Here is a 20,464-nt window from a genome sequence, read left to right as displayed (position 1 = left end):
TTAGTCACTGGCAGAATCCGTCAGTGGGCGGGACCTAAATTTGCGCCAACATAGGAGTTGTTTGACTCCAAGTCTCCGCCTAGATTCCCTGCGTGGAAGCCTTCTGCGCAGCGTGGGCGTGCCAAGCGGAGGTCCTGTGCTCTCTCCGCTGATTTCACTGGAAGAGTCTCTGAGCCTCCCCTCCGCCTTGCTCTCGGCTTCCCCTTTCTCCCTGGTGTCCCCTGGATTTCCTTTCCCCGTGGGAACCCTCTCTCTCTCCTTGCTAGTTCCCTCCCCTGCATCACTGGAGCGACTTTCCTCTCCTCTTCCCTCTGATGGCAGTTCCCTGACAGGCTGGTTCTGGCCCATAAGCTTCCTGGAACCGGCCCACGGCCATTCTGTGGATCAGTGTGGGGATTCTGTGAAGAGCGCCGGAAATAGTTTGAGTGCACGCATGGGCGCGCATGCTCCGGTCCACGGAGAGGTCTGCCGGGGAGTGGACTGGACCGGCCTCAAAAAACGTTGCCGACCCCTGGTTTATAACAAGGCTTGCCAATGTGGTTCCCTCATAATGTTGTTGGACTCCATCACCCACCACACCTAGCAAGCATGGCCAGTGGTTGGGCATGATGGGAAGTGTAGTCTAAATGTTTTTTTGAAGGCACATTGACTAAGCCTGGTTTTTACCCTCCCCTGCAAAAATCTCCCAGGTCCTGATCCAGATTGTCCCCCCTGGGTGTTTCTGAAAGAAAAATATTGCACTGAATGAAAACAGCAACATAATTAGTATTCTGGCCCAGAGAATTCGAGTCAAGCAAGGGTAGAAGAAAGGAACAATTGATTCCATTTTAGAGAATGAAACCAAAGTGGTTTCCAAAAGATCACACAAGAGGTTTGTGGTAATGGCATACAATAAATACCAAAAACATGCTCCTTTATTCCAAATTACCACCAAGTATTTACCGCCAAATTACAACCAAGCGATTGTGATTCAGCAATACTGGTTAGAGGAAGGGCCCCTCAGGAATCGGAAATAATGGTGTATTTTATCTACTTGTTGTATGGTCATCTTTTCAGATGGCTTTATGGGAGAGGGGATGAAATTGAGCAGGGACAAATAAAGTGATCTTCTGTGGAAGCTTACCTTTTTGCAAAGTCTCCCTATAAATGGACTAATTTTGTGTGGCAAGCAACCTAATTCTCAAAGCTGTTCACCAGCAGAAATTGAGCAACGGGAGCTCACCCCGTCGTGGGGATTCGAACCGCAGACCTTCTGATCGGCAAGTCCTAGGCTCTGTGGTTTAACCCACAGCGCCACCCGCGTCCCTTACTTCATAGTAGTTCTGTTGAATAAAATGGAAGAGTTTCAGGGCCTTTTCAGGCTCCCGGCTGCCCAGGCGTACTCTAGGGTTAAACCGAGAAATCTGTGGATTTCAACCTCTCAATGTCTTCAAGGTAATCTGTGGAGCTATTTTACTGTACTGTAGTATTCTCTAACGAAAAAGCCATCTTTGCTTGAGGCCGAAATGCATCTGTTTTGACTGTTTTGCTCTAAACAGAGCCGTATGGGACCTATTTAGCGCAAATGAGCAGATAAATGGCTGTTTTTATCAAGCACAATCCCCGTATCCTTTCTAGGACAAACGATCTCTTCATGGCTGTGTTTCACATAATGCAATCCCCTTCCTTCCTCGCTTGCTATCCATCTCATGTAGAAACCAAATAATTGCCTCCAGGACCAAGCCAAGGTCTCATTAAGCTTTGGCACTGCCCAGTCAGTTGGCTTCCAATATGTGGCGGGATAGGAAAAATTTCACCTGGGGACATCATCTGCTTAGTTATTTGTAACCTTTTGCTATTCCCCTCCCTTCCTTAAGCTGTTCTGACACCTGGGGCTTGTTAGGCTAATGCAGTGGATCATGTCAAGCCTCAGTAATATGAACTGATGCATACTGACAACAATTGTGGTAATATGGCTTTGTTTAGCGGTCTGGCTTTTGGCGTTGATCTGGCTTATTGATATAGCTATCTGCGTTGTATTATATATAACTTTATTGTTTTTATTGTTGCTGGAAGCTGATTCAAGTGAGTAATGGGGCAAATTTAGAAAGGTATCCGTTTTAAAAATATGTCATTTTAAAAGAACACAGATAAGTGAGCTCTTTGGCTCTTACTTCAGTCTCTGGACCCCAGAAAAAAAGATAGAGGAAACTGGGCGTGTGTGGGGGAATCCATGCGTCAAACCTAGAACTAGGAAGGATGTCTCCCACACTGCCAATCCTCAAACATTCTCCACTCTTCCACTCAGTGGTGATGGTGGGAAGTATGGTGGTACCTCGGGTTAAGTACAGTCATAACTCGGGTTGAATGTGCTTCAGGTTGAGCGCTTTTGGGTTGCGCTCCGCGGCAGCCCAGAAGTAATGGAGTGCGTTACTTCTGGGTTTCGCCACTCGCACATGCGCAGACGCTCAAAATGACGTCACACACATGCACGGAAGTGGCAAAACGCGACCCGCGCATGCGCACCGTCACGTCTTATGTTCCATTCAGGATGCAAACTGGGCTCTGGAACGGATCCCGTTCGCATCCCGAGGTACCACTGTACTTAATTTGTTCCGGAGATCCATTCTTAACCTGAAACTGTTCTTAACCTGAAGCACCACTTTACCTAATGGGGCCTCCTGCCGCCGCCGTGCTGCCGGAGCACGATTTCTGTTCTCATCCTGAAGCAAAGTTCTTAACCTGAGGTAGTATTTCTGGGTTAGCGGAGTCTGTAACCTGAAGCGTCTGTAACCCGAGGTACCACTGTCTGATGTCGAACTCAGGATGAAAGGGAGAAGCGTGCTAAGAGGAAGGCACGCTTGGCAAACCCTCACCATGATCAACACCCTATGTCCCCACTGTGGAAGGATGTGTGGATCCAGAATTCTCCTCCACAGTTACCTACAGACTCACTGTTAAGACCGTGTTCATGGAAGACAATCTTACTTGGGTACGAGTGATCTCCAAAGAAGAAGAAGAAAGATGGGAAATCTAGTTTTCCCATTGGATCCTCCATATTTTCCCCACACCCTATCACTCTGTTAACCAGCAAGAAAGGAACAATTTCCCCTCCCCATCAATACAGTTTTGGTGCTCCTTTGGTCATAAACAAAAGCAAAGCCCCCAGTGGCACAATGGGTCAGTTAGTCTGTCTGGCTGTTAACCAGCTTGTTGGTGGTTTGAGCCCACCCAGGGATGGCTGTGGGCAGGATTCCTGCATTGCAAGTTGTCTCCACCTCCACTCTTCCCTTTCATAGAATTGTAGAGTTGGAAGGGGCCCCGAGGGTCATCTAGGCCAGCCCCCTGCAATGCAGGAATCTCAACACGCATTGGTCTCCCATCCAATTTGAAACCATACCGGACCCTGCTTAGCTTTGCGAATGTGCTGGCAGTTTTATTGCTGCACCGCTTGGGGAGATTGAGATGTACAGTAGAGACAGGCAGCAGTGGCGGTGGGCTGAGGTTGGAAATTCTTTTCCCACTCAGGATTTTCTTATGAGCCAAAGAAGATGTTTTGGGTGTGTAAAACTTGCCTCTGATTTTGAGGTGGGATTTCTTGATTCCAAGACTGAATCCGAAGAGCTTCTCTATCATGTCTACCGGTACTTTTCCAGCAGGTTTGATGCAGGCCGTACTCTGTTCCCCTTCAGGCTGAAGTTCCTCACCCCGGCATTCGACTGAGTTTAGTGTCTCTGTGCTCAAATGTCTTTGTTTTCCTTGGTAAACACACATTTCATGTATGTCAACTAACAGCAATAGAATCATTCCATTGCCAAGACTGAACACAACCTCTTTAAAGAGGAAAATGTAACAAAGATGATGAAATCATACCGTTTGTTGTACGTGTGTAGATGACAAATTACATTGAGCTTTGGTTCTTTGATTTTAATCATGGTATCACATGAAAAGCAGCCTCTTCCTGTTTTTCTATGTTTTATAAATCTTATCAAAGACTTGGCGAATAGCTCAGGCATCAGAAGAGAATGAGATATGCTTGTGAGGTTCTGTGTGCTCTTAAAGAGGCTGCAAGGGCAATGCTTGCTTCAGCTAGGAATTTGAGCAGAAGGCTTCCCGTTTGTTCCCCTGGTACTGCACTGCACAAATGATTGGGTAAATTGTCAGCTCTGCATCCTGCAGCTCTCTCCAAATCATCACCCTGTGTGTTAAGCATAGGAGGGAGTGCAAAGGTGCCACAGGGCCAAGAGTGGACTTTGCAGTGTAGCATCATTTAAAGATGTTGTGTGTGTGCGGAATGGATGCTTCTGCTCTCTGAGCATTGGGAAAGTGGACCTGAATAACTTGTGGCTAACTCGATTCAAATAGATTTAGATTTGGGGTCATTTGCTTTGGAAAGGTTTCAGTTTGCGTCAGGGAATTTTCAGCAGCCCTAGAGCAGGAGTGGGGAACCTGTGACTCTCTGGAAGTTGCTGGAATCAAACTTCCATCATTCCCAACCACCATTGCCAAGGGTTGGGGATGATGAGAGTTTGGGCCCTTCCAAATGTTGCTGAACCACAGTATCCCCACTCCTGGTCTGGAGAATGATGTAATTATCATCCTTATTTGACTTAGCTTTAGTAAGCAAAGCTAAATATGTGGAAATGGCCACATTTGCCCAGTTATTTATTTGTGTTTGGTGTCCATTCATTTTTGCCAATGAACTTGTGAAATGGAAAATATATATATATATGTGAAATGTAAAGCACTGGAAAATTCTCAGGGGAAAAGTTCATTGAGTCATACCCGAACTTTAATTACCGTATTTTTCGCTCTATAAGACACACTTTTTCCCTCCTAAAAAATAAGGGGAAATGTGTGTGCGTCTTATGGAGCGAATGCAGGCTGCGCAGCTATCCCAGAAGCCAGAACAGCGAGAGGGATTGCTGGGCAGCGCTCCCTCTTGCTGTTCTAGCTTCTGACTTAGCCCCTCTGTCCATTCCCTCACCTCCTGGAAAAGCCCCCAAGAGCCGCGCTCCCTTTCACAAGCCGCGTGGAGCGTGTGTGCGGCTCTTGGGGGCTTTTCCCCAAGGAGGGAGAAGGGCAGCCTTCCATGCACTCCACGCAACTCGTGAAAGGGAGTGTTCAGCAGCGCCTGGGATGCATACAGGCTCTGCTCAGCGCTCCCTTTAAAGAATATTTTTTCCTTGCATTCCCCCTCTAAAAACTAGGTGCGTCTTATGGTCAGGTGCGTCTTATGGAGCGAAAAATACGGTACCTCTACAAAGTAAAATTTATTTTTTATAGTTTTCTCAGAAATGGGGCTTCCTGGTTTGTATTTTCCAATACTCTTTGTGTAACAACTGTATATGATTTATTTGGGCACAGATAGCCCTTTGAGTATTTATTCAAAGTCCCCCCAAAAGTGGTGTGAACATGCTCTTAGTCCCTTTTGTAGACCTGGGATCTTCAACTGAAGGGCAGTATATACAAATTTAATTAACAACAACAACAAAAAACATAGGAAAGAGCCTACCTACTTTATTAGATGTGTTAAAATGTATCATGAGTTGGCACTTCTCAGCAGATCGGTATTTTGGGGATTGTATATAATAATTATAAATTGCATGAATACAGCTTTTCAATTTGTCTTTACCAAATGATGGAGTACTGCAAATTTGAATGAAGTGTTAGGTCAGTGTTTCCTAAAGTGATAAGGCTGTATCCAATTAATTCATATTCAGAATAGTAGACCCACTGAAGTCTTACATGGGATACAGTGTATAAGCGGAAAATAAATTTCTAGGCTGTGACTAAGGCTGTTTCAGAAGTGCCAGAAAATATTGAGCTGGAGTGCTTTATGATGAAGTTTGTTTTTGTTCTGAAAACTGTCCCAAACCCTAAGATTTGATGGACTAATCCCCACCTCCTTCTTTTACAGCAAGTTACGGGGAGAACCTTTGGTGATAAAGATTTTCGATCTGGATTAGAAAACGGTGTTCTGCTGTGTGAGTAAGTAAAACTGCACCTTGAACTATGAGTTTTAAGTTCTTTTTGTGAAGTCCTCGTAATAATAGCTATAGCGTTCAAGTTATCTGTGCTTTGGAGATAGATTTGAGGAAGATTCACACAACCATTTTTTGTTCGTTTGCTTCTTGTCGAGTTTGGTTTGTTGACCTGGCTTTGGGAATGTTTCGCCAGCTGCCTAGATGGCCCCCTCGGATGTGCTAAAAAGCACATTGTGCTATGACTTCCTAGGAAGAAAAGTTACTTTCCCAGACATTATAGTACAGACCTGCTGTTAGGAGTCATCCGACCTCAAGCCAAAGGAAACTTCTTGTGTGGAGCACCTCCAACTCAAACAAGTGTAGCCAAAGCAAACAATTGAGGCTCGTCATCAAATGTGTTGCATGCTTAGGAACTGGATGGTCATGGTGGGTTGTCCAAGCGTCCTCCAAAGTATACATGCACATCTGGTGGGAACGCTGCCATTCTTGATGTAATATACCTCTTTGTGGAATGGACGAGGGAGGCTCTCAAATATCAGCCAATATTATTTAACATGCAGGCTTCTGCTGTTGCCTAGCAAGCATTCTTCACAGCTCAAGAAATTGGCCTTAGTGTGACCAGATAGTCCACCAGGATGCTTTGCTTTGTGTTAATACATGACCATTTCCAAAGTTCTGTCATATTTAACACGGGCCGCCAGAAATAGATTACAGGATGGGGACTTGCAGGTAAAGGCTGACTCCATTCTCAAGGGTCACATTGAGTTTTGTGGGGCAAAACCTATCTACATTATTCTGCAAGTCATTCATTTATTTAGATTAAATTTTTTTGTTAAAGTAAGTTGTACTCAGAGTAGTCTACTCTGAATATTACTCGCAAAAGGTATTACGTGTACTCTAAAATGTGCTTTGAAATGTATTTTGAATGAGAACTGCATCAGAATATTCGAGAAGTGCACAATTGAGTTCTAGTCTGCTCATAACAGGCATAGGCAAACTCCGGCCTTCCAGATGTTTTGAGACTACAGTTCCCATCATCCCTGACCTGTTAGCTAGGGATGATGGGAAGTGTAGTTCCAAAACATCTGGAGGGGCGGAGTTTGCCTATGCCTGGACTGGGAGATCAGAGGCGGCCCTACTGTTAGGCAAAGTGGGGAAACCATTACAGGAGGTAAACACTGGATGGTAGCAGAAAGCACAGCCCCCTTGCTGTTTCTCCTAAGCCCCCTGGGCATTCCCTCTCTTTTCAAGGACAGTGCTATGTATGCCACATGGCATTTTCCACCCCACCCCCTTAGCTTGCTTTCTTGGGTGTTGTGGAAGATGCTACTCCATCACCACTAGTGAGTTAAGATTTAACTTCCAGTCTAGTTAATTTCTGTATGTGGAATGAGGACAGGGCCGAGCAGCTAAAGTGGCATATCTCTGACCCCACCTGCCCCTAACACGCAGTAAGTTCAGTTGTGGGAGTGTAATGGCAGGGTGCTACTTCACGGGCCTGAGGGCAAAAGGTAAAAGGTAAAGGACCCCTGGAGGGATGTGGGTGGTGCTGTGGTCTAAACCACAGAGCCTAGGACTTGCCGATCAGAAGGTCGGCGGTTCAAATTCCCACGACGTGGTGAGCTCCCGTTGCTCGGTCCCTGCTCCTCCCAACCTAGCAGTTCAAAAGCACATCAAAGTGCAAGTAGATAAATAGGTACCGCTCTGGCAGGAAGGTAAACGGCGTTTCCATGCACTGGTTTCACCAGAGGTGGCTTAGTCATGCTGGCAACAGGACCCAGAAAAACTGTCTGCTGGCAAACGTCGGCTCCCTCAGCCAGTAAGGCGAGATGAGCGCTGCAACCCCAGAGTTGTTTGCGACCGGACTTAACTGTCAGGGGTCCTTTACCTTTACCTTTTAAAGGACCCCTGGATGGTTAAGTCCAGTCAAAGGCGACTATACGATTGCGGTGCTCATCTTGCTTTCAGGCTGAGGGAGCCTGTGTTTGTCCGCAGACGTCTTTCCATGTCATGTGGCCAGCATGGCTAAACCGCTTCTGGCCCAACAGAACACTGTGACGGAAACCAGAGTACATGGAAACGCCATTTACCTTCCTGCTGCAGCGGTACCTATTCATCTACTTGCACTGCTGTGCTTTTGAACTGCTAAGTTGGCAGAAGCTGGGACAGAGCAACAGGAGCTCACCCTGTCATGGGGATTCGAACCGCTGACCTCCTGATCAGCAAGCCCAAGAGGCTCAGTGGTTTAGACCACTACTTTTGAGGTAGATTAGGGTGGCTGAGAGTGACCTAAGGCCCATGGTCACCCAGTGAACTTCATAGTTCTCTCACAGCTCTCTAACCTATCTCATAAAGTTGTTGTAAGGAAAAAGTCATGCATGCCACTTTGAGCACCTTGGAAGAAGGGTTGGCTATAAAAGTCCATATGGATGTGTCCATCACTGTACTTCCCCGTGTTACCAAATACGTGCATGACGAACTGAAAACTATATTTGAAAACTAGAGGTGTGGCTTGTCTTGCAGCTTTTATGTTTTCTCTGTCTCTAGTCGTACATTTCGTCCTTGGCTAATAGTCCCTTTGGTAGAAAAGTGCTTAATTAACAGGGAATTAAGTTACCGCTCAGCTCATGTTGCCCTATTAATCCCAGTCTAACCAATTTGTGGACCTTTAGTACAAAAGAAGAGGGGAAAAATGCCTTGCTTGCCTGCAAATACCCTTTGTCTGACCAATGAGGTTCACAGACCTGACTTACCCTGGTGGAGATTGTTCCGTTGCACTCTGGCGTGAGTGTGATCTCCTCTTGTGAATCCTGCTTGCCCGGGGTCTAGTGTTCCTCAGTCAGCCATCTGGCAACCTTGACAAGCAAACCCTATCATTTAAGTGCAGAGGTGGACAGAGAGCATCTTGGCAATTGTGTTCGGTTGCCTGCCCCTTTCCCAGGGACATGTCTGGGAAGTGGTTTGACCATTGCATTGCTGAGGTAATTGGAGTCACGCAGGTCAAACCTGTAAGAACTCCACCCTTTCCTGTCTGGAGCAGAAATGGGTGGGGCTGTGTGCACAATCAGTGGCATCTGTCTAACTCCAGTCACTTATCTTTCCTTCACAGTTGGGATGCGGGTGGTGCTGTGGTCTAACCACTGAGCCTCTTGGGCTTGCCGATTGGAAGGTGGGCAGTTCAAGTCTGTGCGACGGGGTAAGCTCCCATTGCTCTGTCCCGGCTCCTGCCAACCTAGCAGTTCAAAAGCACACCAGTGCAAGTAGATAAATAGGTACCACTGTGGCGGGAAGGTAAATGGCATTTCTGTGCGCTCTGCCACCTGTCACAGTGTCCTGTTGCACCAGAAGCAGTTTAGCCATGCTGGCCACATGACCCAGAAAGCTGTCTGTGGACAAACGCCAACTCCCTCGGAAAAGCGGAGATGAGCGCCACATCCCATAGTTTCCTTTGACTGGACTGAACCGCCCAGGGGTCCTTTACCTTTACCTACCTTCACAGCATTAAAAGCAACTTACCATTTTGTGCTTTGCTACAGTTAGCAACGTTAGAAAATAGCAATATGTGCCTCACCCCAGTAAAAAATGGTGCATGTCTGGTTTTAAACTGGTTGATTTTCTCAGCAAAACTCGTGCATGTGGCGTCTAGGTATGGATAAGTGCTCCCCTTCCATGTAAGGCTCATAGATTTCATATTCTTGAACCCTGAGGACAAAATGAGGGGCAGACTGAATCCTGTTGAGAAAGAACATTCCAGAGGTTATGATGCTGGGGAGATTAAAGTATTCATACAGCTATTATGGGCATGTAAGAGATGTTCCTCCCTCCGTTGTATGATTGTGATAGTGTTACCAGAAAGGAAAGGCACATTTGCTGTCTCAAATGTAGCCTCAAAAAAGTACGTCACTTGTAACCCCAAGTTCAAATGATCTATGACTTTAACAATTGCAGAGTAATTTATATTAAAACTATATTCACTTGTGCTTATTTTGTGGTTTGCTTCACACTGATGTTCTTGTTTGTGTGATATATGCGCTTCCTGTTTCACTGTTAGAGGCTTTAAATATATATATATATATATATATATATATATATATATATATATATATATACACACACACACACATACCCCTGATTAGACCAGATCGTGCTTTGTTTTCACTGCACTGAGAGATGGAAAGCGATGTCTTGTTTGCAACTGGTGTGCATGAGGGAAATCTGAAGGGACTTGAAGAAAGATTAAAATGGAGCGTGGTATTTTGAAGCTCTTTCCCCAGCTAAAAGCAAGCTGGTTTGGGTTTGTGGGTGCTCAGACTAGTTGAAGGCTGGCCAAAGTATATGCAGCCAGGTTTAATACACTGCAACTTGCTTCTGTTGAAACTTTTCAGTGTAAGGGAAAGTTGAAGAGATGGTTCTTACTATTACGTTCCATTCTATGGTCCAGATATCTCAGTACATAATACACGAGTCTCTCATCAAATCTGTCTTCAACAAAAATATGTGTACATGGTGACTTGGAAAGGAATGTGCGTATTATAGTAACAGGCTGGGTAAAAGGAAGTATGCCATAGATCTGAAAGTGTGAAAACCTTTTTTGAGTAGCCGTTCTTCTTTTTGGGTTTAAAGCAACACTTCTGTTTTTCATGACATTACTCGTTTCAATTGCTAATGCAGCTGTGCTCAGGCGCTAAGCTCTTTCGTTTTTTGAAGGAGTGATTTCATGGCTTCTGGCCCAGTGGTTTGGATTGACTAATACTGCGTAAAGCAATTTTTTTGCAGGAGCTGTCTTTGTGTGCCAGAATAAGAGGCAATTCCCACTGAGTTCCTTTTTAGTTTTGCTTAAGTTAGTGGTGCTGTAGAACAGATTGCAGACACCCAGAGCCTTGCTGGTTTTCTTCATGCTGCAGTTGAGCCAACACTTCTTTTCCTGTGTTTTCCTCAATCAATAGTGGCATGTATGAAACCTAGTCTCCCCCTGCTCACTTCTCACATTGCTGTGCAGAACACTGCGGATGGACGTTTGGGAAAATGACTTCTCCGCATCAAACTCTCTCCCAAACTTCAGTTTGTAGTTTCACTTACTTCATGTATTGGTGCCACACACGGTGCTCTTTCCTGCTCCTGGTCAACATAACTGTTCTTCTTTCGCTTTTCTAAATTACAAGGAGCATAGAATAATATTGCTGTGATTGCATTAGTGTAATAAATGTATTGTTACAAAAGTCGTGTGCCACCCCCCGCTCTCTGCAAGATTCCAGGCACTCACCCAGGGTCTGTGTTCCTGTGTAGAATTGAGACTGTCATAGATTTAAGAAATAGGTTTATTCACCTGTTTACACCTTCAGTCTGCATAGAGGGAATCTGGATTTTACAGCCTGGTTGTTTCAAGAGGGGCTTGTCCCCCATAGCAGTGCAGCCCTAGAGTCTAAGGCAGGCATGGCCAAACTTGGCCCTCCAGCTGTTTTGGGACTACAACCCTGACCACTGGTTCATATTAGTTAGGGATGATGGGAGTTGTAGGCCCAAAACAGCTGGAGGGTCAAGTTTGGCCATGCCTGGTAAGGCATCTCTCACAGCCAGCCTTCAGCCAGCCTGCCCAAGATGGATCCCAGTCTTTCTTCTCCCTTCTTCTTCTCAGAACACCTTGCTCCAAAAACACTCTTTTCCTGACAACTCACACCCAGTTACAGTGGTAACCTTCCAAACCCCCAGTCTCTGTTTACTCCTCAGGGCAAGGGGGGGGGGTAGGACAGCATTGCCCTGTATTGTTTCTTAATGGCCCTAGCTTGGCCAGGTTGTTCTGCATAGGCTAGCTCAGGACTTCCTCTGCAGCTTGTATTTCTCCTTTCGCATCACAGATAATCAAAATCCCACCATTTATTAATTTCCCCCTCCCAATCTATAACAATATTGACTGTAATGTTGGATATTTAAAATAATAATAATAACAATTAGGAAAAAGGCTAAGGCAGGGATCTGCAACCTTTAAGACAAAAAGAGCCACTTGGACCCGTTTCTGAAGGGAAAAAAAACTGGGAGCCGCAAAACCATTGCGACATTTAAAACAAATATATCTCCGGAGCCGCGATCTGACAGCGGGCGGGAAGGTGACGTCGGGACGGTGCGTGACTAACGCACGCACCGCCCCCATGCGACGTCACAGCCAGTACAGCGCCCGCCACAGTGGGGAGTGTCGGGGTGCACAATGCGCCTCCTCCCCTCGCTAGTATCCGCCCCGGAGCCACGGCAAAGGTGTAAAAGAGCCACATGCAGCTCCAGAGCCACGGGTTGCAGACCCCTGGGCTAAGGAATATGCATTTCAAGTTGTGGGGAGGGGGAACTAGGTAGTATTGCCCCTCTCCATCTTTCTAGCTTTCCAGGTTCTATGGCTTTATTCTTCTCATTTCCCCAGATGTCAAAACATCACAGTGCATCCACTTTTGGCTCCCTGTGTAGTGGTTAAGAGTGGTAGACTTGTAATCTGGTGAACTGGGTTCGTGTCTCCGCTCCTCCACACACAGCTGCTGGGTGACCTTGGGCCAGTCACACTTCTCTGAAGTCTCTCAGCCCCACTCACCTCACAGAGTGTTTGTTGTGGGGGAGGAAGGGAAAGGAGATTGTTAGCCGCTTTGAGACTCCTTTGGGTAAATAAAGCGGGGTATCAAATCCAAACTCCTCCTCCTCCTCCTCTTCTTCTTCTTCTTCAGAACCCTCCTTGCTCCTGTCTGCAACAAGTATTCTGACCCTTTTACTTTACTGTCTCAGTAAACACCCCTTTGCCTATTCGTTGTTGTTCCTTTCCATGTACATTACAAGCGCATACCACTCTCTAGACCAGTGTTTCCCAAACGTTTTTGGGCAACGGCACACCTGTTTACTGAAAAAAAATCTCGCGGCACACCACCATTAAAGCCCCGCCCCGTGACGTCAGCGCGCAGCGTCACGCCGGGAGGGACGCACGAAAGTGAAAGTTTTTTCCCTCCCCCCTCAGTCCCTCACTCGGAATTCAGCTCGTTTGGGGCATCGCTCCGGCTGCTCCCTCTCCCGCCGCGCAGGAGCGATGCCTCTCTCTGGCTCTCCCTCCGCGCAGGCTGAGGGAGGGAGGGAGGTGCGCGTGTGACCCGTCTCTGCTGGGAGACCAAACCCAGCGAGGCAGAGTCGCGCGGAGGCGCCCAGGCAGCGCTGCCGGCTGCGAGGAGGAGCGCCAGGCAGCAGCAGGAGGCGCGGCCTCTCCTCGCCGCCGCCGCCCCGCCTCTCGCCGCCCGACTCGCCCGCCTCCCTCCAGGCATCTCGCGGCACACCAGCCGATGTCTCACGGCACACTCGTGTGCCGCGGAACACCGGTTGGGAAACACTGCTCTAGACTATAGTTCTGGAAGCGGCATAGGGCAGGCTAATCTGTGCAGAAGACCATTCTGTAGTATTGTGGCAATCTAGTCTAACCACTGTTGTCAGTTTTGCCTGCCCAACTGCTGCAGCTAGACGGACTGGACCTGCTGGTAAATGTTTGAGCAGCTGTTTGCAATTGCAACCGTTTGTTTTAAAGCAGTAATTCTCTGTTAATACCGAGTAGTCTCTTTAAAAGTCATTAAATCAAAACACCCTTTTTAGCAACACCATTTAAAAATGAGAATTCAGAGAGATTGGAATGAGCAGAAACAAATGGGCAATTTAAAATATTGCTTGAATTCCAAAAACCAGTAGGTAAAGCTGTAAGTTTTAAATCAAAGTATTCTATCTTCCTCTTCTCTGGGAAGAGACCTTCCTTGCAACAGTATCTTACGGCTTGTCCAGTGTAAAGGAAGTGATTATGACAGTGAGGGCTATGATACTTGTTTTTTAATGGATTTTATGAATCAGCGCAAACGAGGGGTGGAGGGGCTAGCTAATACCCAATGAGCAGGATAGACCAGTGGTTTGGTATCCTATCTTTCAAATAATGCCAGAGACGATCAGTTCTATGTTTATGTTTCCATTGTGTCCTATTATTTTCCTCTTCAATGCTCCAAACGTCACTACAGGGCGGAAGATATTGCCACGGTTTATTCATTTGGGGTCATGTCAGTTGTGAGAGAAACTGGTTTATAGAACCAACTACAGAATTCAGAGTGGCATTTGCTTTCCAAGATGTGCTAAGTGTGCATTTGGTGTGCTGATCGCTTGGATGTAATAATTTTGCAAGTACTCCCAACTTTGAAAGGCTTTCCCAATCATTCATGGGAGTTTTAAGTTTATTTGGTGGTAAAGTGTATATCCTCCACCAGGGCCAGGGCCTTCTCAGTGATGGCTCCGACATGGTGGAATGCTCTGTCCCATGAGACCAGGGCCCTGCAGGATTTATGGTAACTTCCTTCCGCAGGGCCTGTAAGAGCTATTCCGCCTGGCTTTCAGCTTGAACTTAGCCTGATCTTTTATTCCCCTTCCTTCCTTCCCTCCCCCTCCCCTTTTTATGAAGATTACCCACTCTGAGAACCCACAGCTAATTCTCCCCTGGTCTGCGCACTGGCCCAAAGAGGACTAATTTAGCCAGCTAGCCCTGGTGATCATCTAATGTTTATTGGATGGATTTCCCCCCTAAATTGGTTTTTGAATTCTGAATTTATTTTTATTCACGTTTTATACTGTATTTTATGCTGTTTTTTGTTGCATCAGTTAAATGTTTTAAATTTGTTGTTAGCTGCCCTGAGCCTGGTTTTTGAACTGGGAAGGGCAGGGTATAAATAAAAATTTATTATTATTATTACTGTACTTAATTGGTTAATTAGTCACTGCCTAAGATTAACAATAGCACTGCGATGTACTTATGCAGCTAGGGGAGTTTGTTGTTTTTGCTTTGTGAGTGCACAAACACACACACACACACATCAGGTATTTTGCCTTTATGGAATGAATGTGAGTGACCCATGCCACAATGTGACAAAAGGCTAGCGATTTCCTGTGGTTTACAGTGCTGTATATTCTAATGCCAAACCATTATCGGCTTCTTGGATTTGGCTTGCGTCTAGCCTGGAGGGAGACGTCGAGTCTCATTAAGGACAGAGATCTAAGTTCAGGCAGGGACATGGGAGGCTGTTTTTGTATCAGGCCGGAGTCGCAACCTGCTATGTTTTTATTGTTCAAGATGTAATGAGGAACAAATATTATAGTTTGGTATGGGGTCCGTGACCAAAGGGACAAGTAGAAGGTAGTGCATCAAGTGAGAGCTATGCAAAGTTGCAGCCGGAATAACCTTCTACATAATATAGATAGAGGAAAGGAATAACTTTTGTCGAAAGCTGGGATCCCACAAAGCCTCGGACATGCTTACTGGAATGTGTGGACCCCCCCCCCCACTTTGAATGGCAGACCCCTCTGCTTTTGAAATTCTGGTCAGTTTCAGAAGTCACCACACTGCCCCAAAAGCCGCAAGGGAACTTCTGTTGTGCATTTTTTTCTGTACAACAGGCCTAGGTAAAGGTAAAGGCCCCCTGGGTGGTTAAGTCCAGTCAAAGGCGAATATGGGGTTGCGGCACTCATCTCGCTTTCAGGCTGAGGGAGCCAGCGTTTGCCCACAGACAACTTTCCGGGTCATGTGGCCAGCATGACTAAACCGCTTCTGGTGCAACGGGACACCATGACGGATGCCAGAGTGCACTGAAATGCTGTTTACCTTCCCAACTCAGTGGTACCTATTTATCTACTCGCACCAGTGTGCTTTCAAATTGCTAGGTTGGCAGGAGCTGGGACAGAGCAATGGGAGCTCACCCCATCATGGGGATTCAAACCACCAACTTTCTGATTGACAAGCCCAAGAGGCTCAGTGGTTTAGACCTCAGCGCCATCTGTGTCACAGCAGGCCTAAGACGGAAATCTCATGCATTTTTACATGGGAGAAAGAATAAGAATATTTGAACCTAGTTGTACTTCTTTCTTTACCCCACCCCCCATATAAATCCTGCAGAGAAAGAACTTACCTTTTGTCAAGTAAACTTTTTGAAGTTGCCTTTGTTAATATATTTTCCCACATTTTTGTCCAGGTACCTGAGGGCAGTGAATATGTCTTTTTATTCTCTCAGTACAGTCATGTGGGGTTACATTAGGAACATAGATAGTTGCCTTACACTGAGTCACATCATTGATCGATATAGCTTAGTATCCAATCCAAACCAAATAACTTTATTGTGCTAGCTATTGGCCATGACAAATCTGAAACAAAAATAAATGGTTGTAGTTTTTATTTTGATTATATATTTTGTGGTTTTATATTCTGATTTTGTTCTGTGCACTGTCCTGAGACCTTTGGGTATAGGGCAGTATATAAATTCAATAAATAAAAAAAATAAAAATTAGTTAAAGGTAAAGGTAAAGGGACCCCTGACCATTAGGTCCAGTCGTGGCCGACTCTGGGGTTGCGGCACTCATCTTGCTTTATTTTTTTTTTCAAATTCTTTTTATTGTTTGTTCCATAAAGAAGATAAAGACTAACACACAGATAAAGGAAACAAAACACAAGAAAGAAAAGCTTACCAACAAAATAAAAAAAAAAAGTACACAAAATTCTTATTTTCATAGTTCTCCCATAACATAACTGTTTCTTTTGGGACTTCCTTCAGCTTGGCCGCGAATCATACGAAGCAAGTAAATAAAGTTGCACGTTTCATCGTTTATATTGTCGTTGTGTCCGATTTTGTTCTCTATTTTCCTTACACAATAACCATAGTCTGTCACAGTACATCTCTGAATCCCTTTAGCGTTATTTGTCCATCACTAATGCCTTCCAGATAATTTACGTATTTTCCCCAATCCTTAATGAACACTTGGTCTTTTATATATCTAATTTTTCCCGTTAATTTATCGAGCTCTGCATATTCCGATAATTTAGATCTCCACTCCTCCACTGTTGGGGTTTCCTGCTGTTTCCATCTCTGAGCTATTAGGGTACTTGCTGCCGTAACCGCATAGTATACCAGTCTACAATCCTCCTTTTTTATCTCTCGTTGTAATATCCCTAATAGGAAGATTTCTGGTTTCTTTATGAACGTGTACTTTAATATCTTTTTTAATTCTGTATATACCTTCTCCCAAAACTGTTTTACCCTTCCACACTCCCACCACATATGGTAGAAGGAACCTTCTGCATCTTTACACCTCCAACACTTGTTATTCACCTTATACATTTTTGAAAGTTTCATAGGTGTCAAATGCCACCTATAAAACATCTTCATGACATTTTCCTTTATCACAGTACACGCCGTAAAGTTCAACCCGTCTCTCCATAATCTTTCCCAGTCCTCATATTGTATACTATGGCCTACGTCTTTTGCCCAGCGGATCATCACTGATTTGACTTCCTCGTCACCTAAATTCCAGTCTAACAACATCCTATACATTTTAGATATATTTTTCACTTTGTTATTTATTATTTCCGTCTGGAATTTCGAATCTTTATCTGCATAACCTCTTTCTTTAATGTCTTTGCTAAGCATCTGGTTAACCTGTTGGTGATTAAACCAATCATAAACATATTCTTTAATCTGCTCATAGGGTTTAATTCTCCATTTCCCATCTACTTTGGTTACTAACTGGTTGTATGTTGCCCAGTTGCCTCCCATATTAATAGTTTTCCTGCTTGTTGTTTCAAGAGGTGATAGCCAGTGTGGTGTTTTCGGTTCTAATACATTTTTATATCTTTCCCACACTTCAATTAACGGTCCTCTGAAGACGGAAATCTCATGCATTTTTACATGGGAGAAAGAATAAGAATATTTGAACCTAGTTGTACTTCTTTCTTTACCCCACCCCCCATATAAATCCTGCAGAGAAAGAACTTACCTTTTGTCAAGTAAACTTTTTGAAGTTGCCTTTGTTAATATATTTTCCCACATTTTTGTCCAGGTACCTGAGGGCAGTGAATATGTCTTTTTATTCTCTCAGTACAGTCATGTGGGGTTACATTAGGAACATAGATAGTTGCCTTACACTGAGTCACATCATTGATCGATATAGCTTAGTATCCAATCCAAACCAAATAACTTTATTGTGCTAGCTATTGGCCATGACAAATCTGAAACAAAAATAAATGCACGTAAAGGGATACCGTGCCACAAATAATAGTCTTTATTTAGATTTCTGTGTCTCCCTTACAGATGTAGCTTAGTATTATCTACACTTATTAGAAGCAGCTGTCTGGGGCTTCATTTCCCAGACCTGGCCCTAGTTATTGGGTTGCTGGGGGGTTATTGGGTTGTTATTTTGATGATATATTTTGTGGTTTTATATTCTGATTTTGTTCTGTGAACCGCCCTGAGACCTTCGGGTATAGGGCGGTATATAAATTCAATAAATAAAAAAAATAAAAATTAGTTAAAGGTAAAGGTAAATGGACTCCTGACCATTAGGTCCAGTCGTGGCCGACTCTGGGGTTGCGGCGCTCATCTCGCTTTATTGGCCGAGTGAGCCGGCGTACAGCTTCCGGGTCATGTGGCCAGCATGACTAAGCCACTTCTGGAAAACCAGAGCAGCGCACAGAAACGCCGTTTACCTTCCCGCCGGAGTGGTACCTATTTATCTACTTGCACTTTGACGTGCTTTCAAACTGCTAGGTTGGCAGGAAAAAATTAGTTACCTGAGATTAAATCTGGGACCCTCTGCATTCTGCTGAGCTAAGGCCTTTTTACAAGATTAGGTTTGTTTCAGAGAGAGAGAGAGAGAGGGAGTGTAACTGGCTTGGGGCACCCAGTGTGCTTTATGGATGAATGGAGATTTGAATCTGGGTCTTTGCAGCCCATGCCTCTCCTTATGACAGCACAGAACCTAACAGTGACCTCACCTGCCAGCCCTTTTTGAAATCAAGGCACCAGTGTTTGCCCTCTGCATGTTTGTTGTATTTTCTGTAGGAAGTAAACCTTGTTTTATTTGCATCTGAAGGGTCCAATTTGCTTTCGTTTCTATTTGACTTAAATGTTGAAAGACCACACAGAAGACTCTTAAATTTTAGTTTACTGCTTTCAGTGAATAAACAAGTATTTTTATTTTATTTTTTAAGAAAGCCAGCCTGCATTGAAAGAAAGATGCCAAAGAATAGCAGCTCTATTCTGATGCCTCAGGCAAAGAACTGAATAGGGAGAGGTTTTTCTTTGCTATCTTCCTCTTCCTCATAAGCTTGGGTCCCTAATCATTAATAGAGGTGGTCTAACCACATTTTTCATTTCCTCCCACTGCAAGCCCAGATCCTTTCCTCTCTCTTCCCCTTCACCTCTTCCTTAACCTTCAATGGGGCCAATGCAAACATTTTTAAAAGATTTATTTCAAGCAGCTTCTGACATTTGGCGTTTGCATTAAGACCTCCAGGATTCGCTTCTGTGCCTATGTCTGAAATGTAGGAGGAAATCCTGCAATCAAGTTTCATAGTTTGTGCATCCTTAAAATTCTGCACTCTCTCTCCCTCTCTCTCCCTCTCTGTTCCCCTTTCTTCAATATTTTCCACTGTGGAATATTTAGGCAGTGAGTGAAAGTATCCGCATTAACTCTGGAAATTCTTAAGTCAGGAAAATATTACATGGTGTCGTTGTCATTATGCTGGCCTGGAAGAAAAATGTTTAAATGCTAGGTGAACAGGCTCTACCACTTGCAAACATATATAAAGACAACATATATAAAGACAACTATGAAAAGGGTTGGAACGAAATAAAAAGAAATCTAGATATATGGGGAAGAATGAACTTATCATGATTAGGCAGAATTGTAGCCATTAAGATAAACACATTGCCCAAATTGTTATTTTTGTTTCCGTCAATACTGGTAATAAGTAACACATTATGCTTCAAAAAATGGCAAAAGGATATCTCAAAATTTATATGGAAAGGGAAAAACCAAGAATAAAACATAAAATATTTACATATATTAAAGACAGAGGAGGTTTCTCCTTTCCAGATTTCAAACTATATTGTGAAGCTGCATGCTACTTGGATCCGAGATTGGATTAAACTAGAAAATACTATCTGATTAATTTTAACCTTATGCTTCAGAATTCCCTGTCCCCTTTGATTTTACTGAGCATTGCACTCTGCATTTTGGATGTTCCAGACACAACAGTGAATAATATCCTTAATTTTGTGTGAGTGTGCCACAATTCTGCAGGAGTTCAGAAGAAGCACAAAATGTGGATGTGCTTCATGAGGACCTTTACATTCCTTTTTTTTTTTTTAAAGGGGGGTTTCTAGTCCTTATGGCTGAATGCACTGACTCTGAAAGTCTATGCTTGTTGATATCCTAGAAGGCAAGTCTGAGATTTCCAGTAGGGCATTGGGCTTCAGTGTATACAGTAGGTACATACGGTGCCTTTTTGGGGTGTGTGTGCAGTGGTACGCATGCCCCTAAACATTTTGTGAATATAAGTTTGGCCTCACTGAGGGGCAGTATTTCAATATGAGTAGGAAATGAGAGTGCCCCTAAATATATATATATTTTAAAAAAATAGCACAGGGTACATAAGAAAAAGAACTGCTAGTTTAGACTAAAAC

At 44.4% G+C, this 20,464-nt stretch overlaps 1 protein-coding gene across 10 annotated transcripts in view; it reads left to right on the top strand.

Moving 5' to 3' along the window:
• LIMCH1 (LIM and calponin homology domains 1) overlaps window positions 1–20,464 on the top strand; it is a 223,720-nt gene that overhangs the window by 73,580 nt on the left and 129,676 nt on the right. For all 10 annotated transcript variants that reach the window (XM_081208635.1, XM_081208634.1, XM_081208633.1 and 7 more), the window contains exon 2: window positions 5,900–5,970. In XM_081208635.1, the coding sequence (XP_081064761.1) occupies window positions 5,900–5,970 (71 nt within the window). The remainder of the gene's footprint in view (window positions 1–5,899; window positions 5,971–20,464) is intronic.

The sequence above is a fragment of the Podarcis bocagei genome (genome assembly GCF_964188305.1).
Source record: "Podarcis bocagei genome assembly, chromosome: 9".
NCBI classification, from domain to species: Eukaryota; Metazoa; Chordata; class Lepidosauria; order Squamata; family Lacertidae; genus Podarcis; species Podarcis bocagei.
Note: the sequence above shows the minus strand (reverse complement) of the source record. Positions and strands in the feature narration are given on the sequence as shown.